At 33.9% G+C, this 12507-nt stretch overlaps 1 protein-coding gene across 3 annotated transcripts in view; it reads right to left on the bottom strand.

Annotated features, from left to right (window-relative positions):
* LOC108973048 (innexin shaking-B) overlaps positions 1-12507 on the bottom strand; it is a 126692-nt gene that overhangs the window by 5979 nt on the left and 108206 nt on the right. For all 3 annotated transcript variants that reach the window (XM_018940061.1, XM_018940060.1, XM_018940062.1), the window contains 2 exons: positions 2907-3061; positions 2555-2619 (listed from right to left, as the gene is read on the bottom strand). In XM_018940061.1, coding sequence (XP_018795606.1) covers positions 2555-2619; positions 2907-3061 — 220 coding nt within the window. The remainder of the gene's footprint in view (positions 1-2554; positions 2620-2906; positions 3062-12507) is intronic.

Consider the following 12507-nt stretch of genomic DNA (forward strand, 5'->3'; position numbering starts at 1 on the left):
TATCGGTGGTACAAAATGTTCTCAGAAGGCCGAGAAGATGTGACAAAAATTGGCTTTTGCACCACGATAACGCCCCTGCTCACACATCGTTGCTTGTGCGCGACTTGGCCAAAAACAACACACTAATGATGCTGCAGCCACCGTATTCCCCAGATCTGGCCCTCTGTGACTCTTTCTTGTTCCCTAAACTGAAGAGACCCATGAAAGGACGAAGTTGCGCTTCTCTTGACGAGATAAAGGTGTACCGGTATTAAGTGAGTGGTAAGATACAAATATGCTGATGGGAAATATTTGTTGTAAACGAGCCCGAATTTTTTCTCTGTTTGATTGGCATGACCTCTGTCAAATAAACAACATCATATTTTTTATTGTGTTGGAAATGTCAAATGTTGTTCCGAAAAGTGATGAATTTTGGAAAGCATTAAATTTTTGTTTCCAACTACATAGTCGCATCGAATGTTTGCCGAGGCATACGGTTATCACGCTCCATCAGAAACAACATGCCAAAATTGTTTTCAACGGTTAATGATTGTGATATGAGAAATGATGAACGTGGAAGGCCACCAAAAAAGTTTGAAGATGCCGAACTGCAAGCAATATTGGAAGAAGATGATACTTTGAGCCAAAACAAACGGCAGCCATGCTAAATCTTGCACAACAAACAATTTCAGACCGCTTGAAAGTTATGGAAAAGATCCCAAAGTGTGAACTGATTGAAAGTCAAATGGAAACTCGTAAAAACACTTGTGAAATTTTGCTTCAAAGGCACGAAAGAGAATCCGTCTTGCACCGAATTATGATTGGCGGTGAAAAATGAATCTACGTCTAGAAACCAAAACAACCATCGACGCCCAAAACCAGAATGGTGTGATACATCATGACCTTCTAAAACTTAGTTAACCTGTTAAAACTATCCTACAGATAGTTCTACAAAATACAAAATCTGCAATTGGAACTTTGATCCAAATATTCGGTATCTGACTCCTTTCAAGATCGAAGGAGTAGGCCTGAGATATGGAGTTTCACTGAAATGTGGGCAAAGCCACCCCTATTATAAAAGTTTTTACCCCGACTTCTATAAAGTTCTATTGCATCATTCCACGTGAAAATTGAATGACTTTGCTCTATTTATTTGTTGATTTGTTGCTCTTTAATAAATTTTAACAGATAATGTTTTGGGTGGGGTTATCACCAGATTTCATCCATTCTTATAGTAGCGGTTAAATTATTTTTCTCGGAAGAATTTGGTTTCTTTAGCTTGAAGGATATGGGAGATATGTACATTAAGCCTATTACAAGGTCATAATCGTGGCCTATAGATGTCCCTTACTTCTGCGATTTCTTAAACCAAATTACAATATATTCAGTTTAGTGCTTAGTTATAGTTTTTTATACGTTTTAGGTTAATGGCGTTCTGTGGGCGTGGCAGTTCTCTGATTACGCCAATCTTAATTTTTACTCAAGTTATCGTTTGCATAAACGGACCGTTACTCAGATTTCAATTAGTCACGTCATCCTGAACATTTACATATATAAATTATATCAAATCAGTTATTTTTAGGAGATACAAACCACCGTTAGGTAGACAAAASTTTTATAGGCTGTAGCCACATATTGCAAAAATATAAAAATCGACTTGCTATAATATACATATATGCTAACTGTCTGTCTGTAGTAATCGAAAATGTGTAATTTTAGTCAAAAATTACCCCAGATCTCATATTCCTTCGATTAAACATCATACATATGACTCCTGAGTCTCTTATTAACTTTTTCCTCACACACCCAATTTATAAAATTTAACCTCTTTAGTTGATTTTTAATCACATACGTATACAGTCCAAATCAGTCCCGCTGCATATAACAGTAATTGTAATGGTCATTGATTAACATCTTTTTTCACATATTTTTCGGACGCTCCAATTTTTTTTTAATAAAAATAAATTTTTATCGCTGGAGAAATTCTTGTGAAAACCCTTCCAATTAATTTCTTTAAAGTTACATTGAACAAGTACACTATTCTTAACGGTCGTAGTTTTGGAAAGCATCCATGAATGATACATGACATGTAAATCTGTGATGCTCACTTTTTTACACTCACTCGCTCAAAAAAAAGTAATAATTAAAAACAAAATCAGGAATTCCCCCCCCCAAATCGGGGAATATGGTAACCCTACGTATATCTGATTTGAGTTAATTAAGTTGATTTTATTATAAATATCTCGGACTCGAAGCAAAGTGTAGTAAACTCAGACCTATAATATAAGTAAAAGTAAATAAGAAACTAAATTTAATTACAATTCATTTGCAGTCTTGTTGAATACTAAAATCCAGTCACAAAACTCTTAATAAACAATTTTGTCAGCATCTGCAAATATTTCACCACCATTGAATTGCGTAAATTGCGAAATTATAAAATTGTGAGCTGCTCTTCTACACTTGTTCCCAAATTCTATTTACTGAGATTATACTACATGGGAACATAAATTTTCGACTCTACCTATCCGAGGAAACTTTCAATAAACGAATTATAAATTACTGCTTGCGTACTTACCTATCACATTTATGAGTGCCAGTAATTCGCACACGTAGTATCTGTAAGCCCACCAGTTGTGATACCTAATTAAAAAACAAACAAAGTAAACACATAAGTAGAGGTATATTTCGGTTAATAAATAAATTGCTTTCATATGGCACAAAATATAGTGAATAATTATGTGCGAGACAGTCCCTGTATATGAACTTACACACCTGCAAAACATTTCCTCTTGGAATTTAGAACTAATTCTAAATATGTTATTTGTTTATTTAATGAATAAACCAAACAGAAAATATTCGCTCCCACGTGAAAACTGTTTTTCAATCGTAAATTTATCAATACATTTTTTTTTAGATAAAGCACTAACCTTAGATTTTCCCATAAGTAATCTAATAGTAATTTCTTTTTTTGTTTTTTCTCGGCTTCGGAACAAATTCCTATATCTAAGTCCATGATAAGTGCATGAATTTTGCCACCTTCCCAAGATTTCCACAGCCATCTTGGTGTGTAAAATAAAATCGCCTGAAATGGGAAAGAGGAAAAATAAAATGATTAATTTAAAATATTTAAAATTATTCACAATTTGTACTTAAATTACATGAATATGCACTTCTAAAGTGGGCAAGGCTTAACTTATTAAAGATTAATAAAAGTTATATTACATAAAGGACATACATATATCGTCTATCGTCACTCTTATATTTTGCTTCACAAGACAGACAAGCAGGAGCAAAAGCAAAGGCACAGCAAGTTTGACAAAACTTATGATCATATACAGCGAAATTGTCTCCGTGTTTTTATTCAGATCCACTTTAGAATACTTGGATTAATTTTTGACATTGTCCGGAATATAATTTACCTAAAGAACATATATATAATACCAAACGTTAAACGACCTGTTTTCCATTAAGAATTTTCAAAAAAAAAATATATTTTTTTTGCATTTTCGTTAAGTGTAATATCTTAAAAATATTCTCTGAAAATTATCACATTGATCCGATAATTAGTTTTTGAGTTATTCTACAAATAACAAAGAGAGCTCGGGCACTTTAAAGCGCTAATGTGAACCTTTAAACGCGTTTTTCTCAAAACTATGTTTTTTGAACTGGTGACAACTGTAACTCGAAAACCGCTCAGTAGATTTTAATGAAATTTATACAGCTTTTCGGGCCTGATTGAAGGATTTGTATTTTTTTCAAAAATTTCGATTTTTTAAGACCAATAAACAATTCATTTTTTCCCAAAAAATCCTGAGGCCGCCATTTTGTTAATTTTTGAAATAACAAAAATCTTTCCATCATTTATAAAACTATTTTTTTTTGTCCGATTGATTTTAGATGAATCTCAAAGGACTTATGGTTTTCACCGAAAGTACCTTTTTTCGGAACAGGGTCAACACTAACAACTATAACTTTGAAAATCATTAATTTTTGGACGCCCTGTATTTAATTTCAATCTTGCGTCAATTTTCGAAGAGACTATTGGCGTAAATACCATATAACGATTCAATTGGATCCGCTTGCTCAGCCTTCAAATGATGAATTAATTGCTATAATTCGATAACTTATAATTCTTGAATTCACTCATCCGAGAAGTACAATTACTTGTGGCCTAAAGGTAAATGGCCCGCTTTGTAATGAATTTTACGTCCTTTAAGATATACAACTGAAAATGTATTTCTCATAAACTTGATGCAACTTGCAAAATCAAATCACAACCACACTTGCTTTTCTCAAGACACCAAAAAAAATCTCGTCAGCGATTTCATTGTTTAGTAGATAACAAAAATATAGAAATGTTTTCTGTCAGAACTTCTCCTAAATTACTTTTAAGTTAACTACTCAATAATGATTTCCTTCTGTCAGATTAGTTTTACAAAATATTTGCTGGAAAATAAAAGCGACGTCTTAATAAGTTAGGATAATTCTGTCAGTGAAGTATGCTGATATGACAAATGTGTATTTGATAACCTAAATTTCTATTTTGGCGAACCTAAATATTGGGTAGTCGGAAAAGTCGTTTCGTATTTCTAACTAAACTTTAACGTATTGCTTTTACTTTTATTAATAAATAAATTAACAAGTATGTACCATTTGGGTCAATCACTTTTTGCCGTTTTTCCGTTAAAGACATTATTCTATCAGTGTAAGTCGAAATTTCGAAATTTCCAGAACGGAAGTGAGCGAACCATTGTTGTGCTACACGAACTGATACAGCATCGTCTCCTTAAATTTCACAAATTTCACTGATGGCTTACGTGGCATTTTTCCCTTTTTTATACAAAAATTTTAAAATAAAGCGAGTTTCTTCATTCGAATCTAGTACTATAATATTTCAACAGCAGCTTTTAATTTACATTTGGGTGGCCGCCATAAGGTAGAAAAACGAAAATCATGATATGTAGAGATACGTATGAGGTACTCATATTGGAGCTGGATCAAGTATCGGCCCGATTTTATCTATTTTTGTCATTACATACATAAATATTAAAAAATGTTTCCTGTGATTCATTAAGATACCATCACCAAGTTTATACAATTTAGACACACTGTTATCAGTAAAACACACTCTTCATTTTCATAGAGATAACTCACATGTTAGCCAAAATATGCGGTCTTAAGTTATCAGGAAGTTCGAAAATCGAGATCTTTAGAACAATTTTTGGTCGTAAGGTGGTATACTCTAAATATATTATTCATGCAAAGTTTCATGGCGTTATATTAATTGCTTCCTCATTTGTAAACTGGTGAAAGAATCTATTAAAATTTAAAATTGTTTTATATGGGAAGTAAGCGTAGTTGTAGTCCAATTTCACTGACTTTCGCACGGTAACATAAAAATATTTTTGGAAAATCAATTCGATTGAAAACAATGCACCCCGAGATATGTGATGTCACATAAAAGTGGACTGTGTCACTCCCATCGACAATTTTTTCACCGACTCCTTTAAAGCCCTCTACACTCTCGGGTCTAATGTCCCTGGAGTATCCAGTTATTGATTTGTCGCACTTTAAATATTATAGTTTTTACCAGTACCGTTCACACTGTTGGTAGTAGTTCTTATAGGAATTGTCCAGAGAGAGTTTTTCAATTGTAGCTGTAGTTGTTTAGAAGATGTGTACATTAAAATGCCCATTTTCTCAAATTTTCCAGCTCACAGATTCCGTTTGTTACCTTAGTTCTCTGTGTCAAATTACAGTTCCCAGGAAAATGGGATGCTTTTCAAATCGTAGTTTAGTTGGCAGGGATCCATTTTTAATTACCTCAAGTTTGTCCTCAGAATACACTTAATAGCAAACTTGTAAAAAATTGTGTGAACAACTCTTAGTCTCTCGACTCCGCAAAATTTAAAAACTAAAATAAAAGTATCGGCTGCAAGTAGTGCTGTAAATCTGCCATTAACGTCGACAAAATTTTCTGTCGCTTGAAACCTTTTAAAGAAAAACATTACAAATAAAATGTTACTAGAAAATAATTATTTCTTACAAATTTGTATTAGTGTACAAAATTTTTTTTTAGAAATCACAAGCAATAGAGAATCGCACTTTGTCTGCAGGCAATTTGTAACAAACTTTACATCCGGATTTCAACTCTACACGTCACCCTGATCACTTTGGTATATATAACCCTATATCCGACTCTTTTAGTTTTAGGACTAACAAACAACCGTTATGTTTTACCCTTGTAGAAAAAGCATACAACAATTTAAGGCTTTAGTTTCAATATACAATACCGAAATTGACCAGATAGATTGAATCGCTATAGCATATAGCTGTCATGCAAACTGAACGATCAATATTAAGTTTTTGTAAGGAATATTTTGGTTTCTGAAGCGAGTATTGTAGGGTCGGTGCAAAGCATATTAAATTTTTTTCTTATTTTTTAACAGTATTATATTTCAATAAACATATAAATATTTACTAGCAAGCATTGTTTAGAAATAATTGTATCTGGTCGATATACCAAGGGGATATATTATTATATAAAACAAGTAAGGAAGTGCTAAGTTCGGGTGTCACCGAACATTTTATACTCTCGCATGATAAAGTGATAATCGAGATTTCAGGTGTGGTTGTGAAACGATTTCACCCATATGTGGTACATGTCATCACGGTGTTAAGAAAATATTATATGCCGAATTTCATTGAAATCGGTTGAGTACTTCCTGAGATATGGTTTTTGGTCCATAAGTGGGCAACGCCACGCCCAGTTTCAATTAAAAAGCAAAAACCTGGATGTAGCTTCCTTCTGACATTTCTTCCGTAAAATTTAGTGTTTCTGACGTTTTATGTTAGTCGGTTAACGCACTTTTAGTGATTTTCAACATAACCTTTGTATGGGAGGTGGGCGTGGTTATTGTCCGACTTCTTCCATTTTTGAACTGTNTTTGGTATATATAACCCTATATCCGACTCTTTTAGTTTTAGGACTAACAAACAACCGTTATATGAACAAAACTATAATACTCTCTTTAGCAACTTTGTTGCGAGAGTGTAATTACACACCAATAGATTCGTATTTATTACTATTAACTCAAGATGTTAATGTTATGTATATATATGTTATATACGTTACACTTCTATGCTTGTCATTGCATTTCAGAGGTGACGATAACTTCAGTTACCTCTGGCAAAATAATATCACAGAAAATTATAAAAAATACGACAATTCTGAATTAGTTAATGAAGGGCAGTAGTTAAAAGAGTAAATAGTTCTTACTTCGAGTTTTCTACTAAACTCACTGGGCACCGCACTACTTTTTAAATCTACGTAGTATGTATTATGGTTTATTTTTTTTAGTAAACCCCACTCAAGTTTTCTTATTTCACATAATTTTATTTTGCACGAAAGAGATTTTCCACAAACTTGTAGTGCTTGTCCACTGCATTATTTTATTAATTACATAAGCATTAAAGTGTCAACCGCAATCTAGTTGGTGAGCTTACGGTGGATTTATACACACGGACGTCACGCATGTATTTTGTCATTGCTTTGAAAAGCATTTAAACGGAGATATTTCAATTTTTTCTAAGTTGGAAAAGTCCTTCAGTAGCGAAGCTGTTTTAGTATTTTTATAAAATTAAATAAACAATATATTGACGATCTCATCATGCTGACGCATTCAGTTGAATCTTAAGATTTAGTTAAAAATACCATCAATTTCCCTATGAAGTACAGATGGCATTAAGCGATAAAGTCAACAAGCTAACGCCACCAGTGACAAAATGTCCGATTTTGAAAATTTATGTTGATTTCGATGACATATTAATAATAACTTGTTTCATAAAGTAGCCAACAATAACACCTCCTAAAACAATAAGCTGTAAATAACAAGAGCCCCGTGTCGCCAAATCAAATCTTGTCAACGGAAATTATTTTCATTGGCGGCTGCAGGGGCGCCATTATTCTAACAAGTAATCCTTTTCGTGGGCGTTTCTCGGATTCGCCTGCTGATGAAGTTCCCAGTGTCATTGTCATTCGTTGCAAGTCACAATCGGTGCTTTCTTTCGTTTCATATGATTTTTGTGTCCCACTAACGGCAAACACATGCCACTCTTGGTAGCGCCAAATGTGAGCGATCAACGCTATTTTATGATGGATCTTAACATTTTGGACACCCGCAGTAAAGTTAATTAAATCCATAGTATTTATTAAATCACTATACCATATTGCCATAAAGTTTTATTATTGTAATTAAAAATTTAGCTGTTCTCTTGGCTTCTATATTCATACATTAGCACATAGATCAAATTTTTAGGTATGTACACCTTCTCTTTAAAAAAGTAATGACTTATGACTATGAAAAATATATAGAAGTAAATATACATATGTACATGTGTACGTATGTATATGCATGTAAGTATGCTGGTAAGACATATTTCTGACGCGATGAAATGCCTTATTTTTTAAATTTATGTGATTCTGAAATTCAACTTTTAATTAATAATGAAAGAGGTGAAAGTTCAGTCATTTTATATCGGCAATCTGTTCGTAACAAGAAAAAGCTTTTTACCAATAAGATTTTAAATCAAAATTATGTTTCATTGCCAACATTTTATTCGTCATCCTTATGACGGTATTATATATGTATGTATTCTTCACAACTCGACGTAAAAATAAATATGGAATTTAGGTGGTGTTTTGGATATCTGTCTATTCGTCTGACTGCCCGTATAAGAACTAAATACTCGTACATTAATAATTTAGATGACTCTATAAAACTTGGTATCTTGGGACTATCGGAAGGTTGATATGGGTGGGTGGGTTCGGAGTACTACCACGCTCACTAAATTTCGTTAAACGCAAACCTATAACATTACTAAATAAATACGCTAGGAACATCAAATTTCATAGCGAAGAAGATATGGGAAGGAGTCAAAGGTCTCGGAGTGGTAAAATTGCTCCATTCATTTTTAGGTGAAGTTTTACATCTCAGAAACTAATTTCAACCAAATGTTATGCATTTTATTTATATTTTATTATGTTTTATTGTAAAAATATAATATTATATATACTATAGTATAATATTAGGTATTCTATAGTGTAGTGCAGGAAATGTGTAATAGTCAAAATATTACGACAACTCATACATATATACCATATATAATGATTTTCGTTATTATAGCATACTTTATGCCGAATATGTCTTCCCCTATTCCTAATATTCCCGCTAGAGAGACTTCTAACTGTATTAATACTAATTTAATATTGAAACTACTAGCCGATCAATATGACCTATTTCTACCACCTGGACTTGTGTCCGTAAAATATGATTAATAACGCAATAAATTTATACACTCTGTTTCATTGCATTTATATTTTTGTGAAATAGTGAAAAAAAGTGTTCCCATTCCAGAAACGAATGATATTATTTAAATCTCTATGGTAACTCTTAACAATTCCATAAAAACCGTTCTTTTTCTAATGGTACTTTTCCACCTGCAATAGGTAGTAAGAGAGATGCTCTCAGGGTTTGACCAATCGGTCGGTAGCAGTGATGTGTAATTACCTGAATAACAAACTAAATTATGGCCAGAGAACTTGCGGGAAAGAGAATTTTGTCGACAAATAAAATGACTTCAATACGGAAAGTGATTAGAGAAAACCAAATTTTTGCTTCTGTTTCAAAAACTCTTCTGTTTAGCGTGTGGTGAAACGAAACCCCAACATTGTACATTCCGGAACAGTACCGTTGGCTTTGCCTTCTTGCCGAATGCATAGTTCCGAGTACGAGAAAGTATTTAAAGCAAATCGTCTACTCTATATACATAGTCATCCGCAAACGGGCAGGTATACGAAAACGCTATAATGTCGATCTGATCCTGATGTAAGTTCTATTGGGAACATCTGGGGATGGCTAATCAATTCAATATATCTGAGCTGAAAACAGCTATTTTGGATAAATGAGTTTTATTAACCCCAGGAATGCTTTCTCATTACACCAAGTCAATGCCTAATCGAATATTCGCACTTATTAGTAATAACGGAAACACAATAAATTATTAGGAAAAAAGAGAAATTAGTTTAGATAAAATAATTTTACTAGTGTACAGGTCCTTTAGTTACTCAAACAGTCAAAGTACAATTATTTATTTTATAAATTACTAAATAATGAAGAAAGTTATTATAATAACGAAAAACGATCCAGACTATCTAATTTTTTGCATAGGTAGTTTTGGCAACTCTTTCTCATTTGACCAATAGTTCCAACCGAAGAATAACGTTGTTGTAATAATTTTAAAGATAAGGATTTGCTATTAAAGAACTTATTCATTCTTCTGTTTCTCTCAATACTAGTAAAAAATTCACGAATTGAGAACGACAAACTCACTCCTGTTGCTAGATCACTTCTGGGGGTTCTACAAGGGTATGCTCCGGTCTGGAAACCTTTTCTTAGTCGCCGCACTTTTTCATAGAATTTTCGAGAATCACCTTTGTCGGCCAGCTTGCCTAACTGCTCACGCATTCTGACCTCTCTCTTTTTCTGTCTGCTAGTTAAGTAGAAAATCGTTCCGCTGTCTGTTGTGATTGCAGCTTCTTGACGTCGAACCTTCCTTGTGTTTACTGGCGTGTGTGTTTTGCTGCACAGAGGCTGGTGCGTATCTTGGCTGCAACAAGATTGTGGTCCGAGTCAGTGTTAGGTCCTCGGAGCGTACGCACGTCTAAGACATTGGAGACGTGTCTTCCGTCTATCACAAAATTATCAATCCGGAGACAGCCAGGTAGCTTGGTGAATTTTCTATGCTGGATACTACAGATGACCATATTTCGGGCCCCAACGTAGCCGATCAGCTTCAAGTAATTTTGGATGTTTTCTCGTTGAGGCTGAATTTACCGACTGTTGGGCCAAAGATACCGTCCTTGTCCACCCTGGCATTAAAGTCGCCAAGCACGATTTTGATATCATGGCGAGGGCAGCTCTCATAGGTGCGCTCCAAGCTCTCATAGAAGGCATCTTTGGTAACATAGTATTTCTCTTTCGTCGGGACGTGCGCACAAATCAGCGATATGTTGAAGAACTTCGCTATGATACGGATTGTGCATAGAGGTACATACACAGGGGTGAATGCCAGTACTCGGCGACGGAGTCTCTCTCACCACGAATCCCATACCGAATTATAATATATGGCYACTGTAGTAATTGCCACAAGAACCTACTTGCCTTCACTCTAACAAAACAATCACCTAGCAGGTCAGCGGCACCAATTAATTGACCGAAGATTCCAGGTGCATGCCCTTAAATCGTTATCCGTAATTCGTTTGCCATGGTCGTCATCAAAAGGGGGTTCTCTCATCCGAGGCTGTCGATTATTTTTCATTGGTAGTGTGTTTTAAGCAACACGGCTGAAAATGAATTATATCATTTGATCGTCTCTCACTCCCCATAAAACGGTACGACAAAAGCGTGATAAATGCGCCATAGACAATAAAAATTGGACGATGGCCGTGGCACCGCCCACTTTTTGGTGCAATCACAAATAACACAATAGTAAGAGACATTCTTCTCATATTCCCATATCACAGTGCGAAAATGAGCGAAATCGGACTACAACCACAACGACTTCCCATATGATAACATGTTAAATTCAATTTTTGAACATCCGGCTGACTTTATTCCATATGATTGGTGATTGTATGTAAAGTAACACAATGAAACCTAGAGAACATTTTTTAATATGTGGCATGATGATAGTTAATAGATAAAGTCGAGTCAATACGGGTAGTAGCCCATACTAAATATAATAATTTTCGTTTTGTGATTGAGGTTTTAAGTCTTAATGTATTTCCCTGGTTTTGATTCCTGCAAGTTCCAAGTGTATGAAATGTTCGGGTACACCTGAACATACTTAGATCTTCCTTACAGTATAAAGTTTAGTCAACATCTCACAATGTTATATCAACTCAGTGTGTTTTAAGACATAATAATGTCAAGACTTTCTTAGCATACGTTCAGACACACTCTATCATATAGTATATTACTGATATTCCTGAAAACAATCCATTCTTAAACACTATTCGATGTAAGTCGGGTTTAAAAATATTATTCAAATACTCCTCCAGCTTATACATATATCCATAAAAAATGGCATAAAAAAGGGATGTAGATGGGTTTGAAGAATGTATAAAAGTGTATTATAAATTATTCCAACTAGTTCAGGGAGGCATAAAAAAGGGATGTAGATGGGTTTGAAGAATGTATAAAAGTGTATTATAAATTATTCCAACTAGTTCACATTTTCACATCTTATTTTTGAAGATTAACTTTGACCAATTAAAATGGTGTAAAGTCAATAGAAGACAAAAATTCCCAAATTCGGCATCGTTTAAAAGTCTATCAATTTATCTATTGTAAAGACAAATTAGTTGACGGCGTTAGAAATAGCTTCACATACATATAAAACAGGCGTGTTTGAAATCAAATAGCGCATATTCTTAAACTGTGATATATATTTTTAAATATTATAAAT

The sequence above is a fragment of the Bactrocera latifrons genome, unplaced genomic scaffold, assembly GCF_001853355.1.
Source record: "Bactrocera latifrons isolate USDA-ARS-PBARC rearing strain unplaced genomic scaffold, ASM185335v1 scaffold_45, whole genome shotgun sequence".
Lineage (NCBI taxonomy): Eukaryota > Metazoa > Arthropoda > Insecta > Diptera > Tephritidae > Bactrocera > Bactrocera latifrons.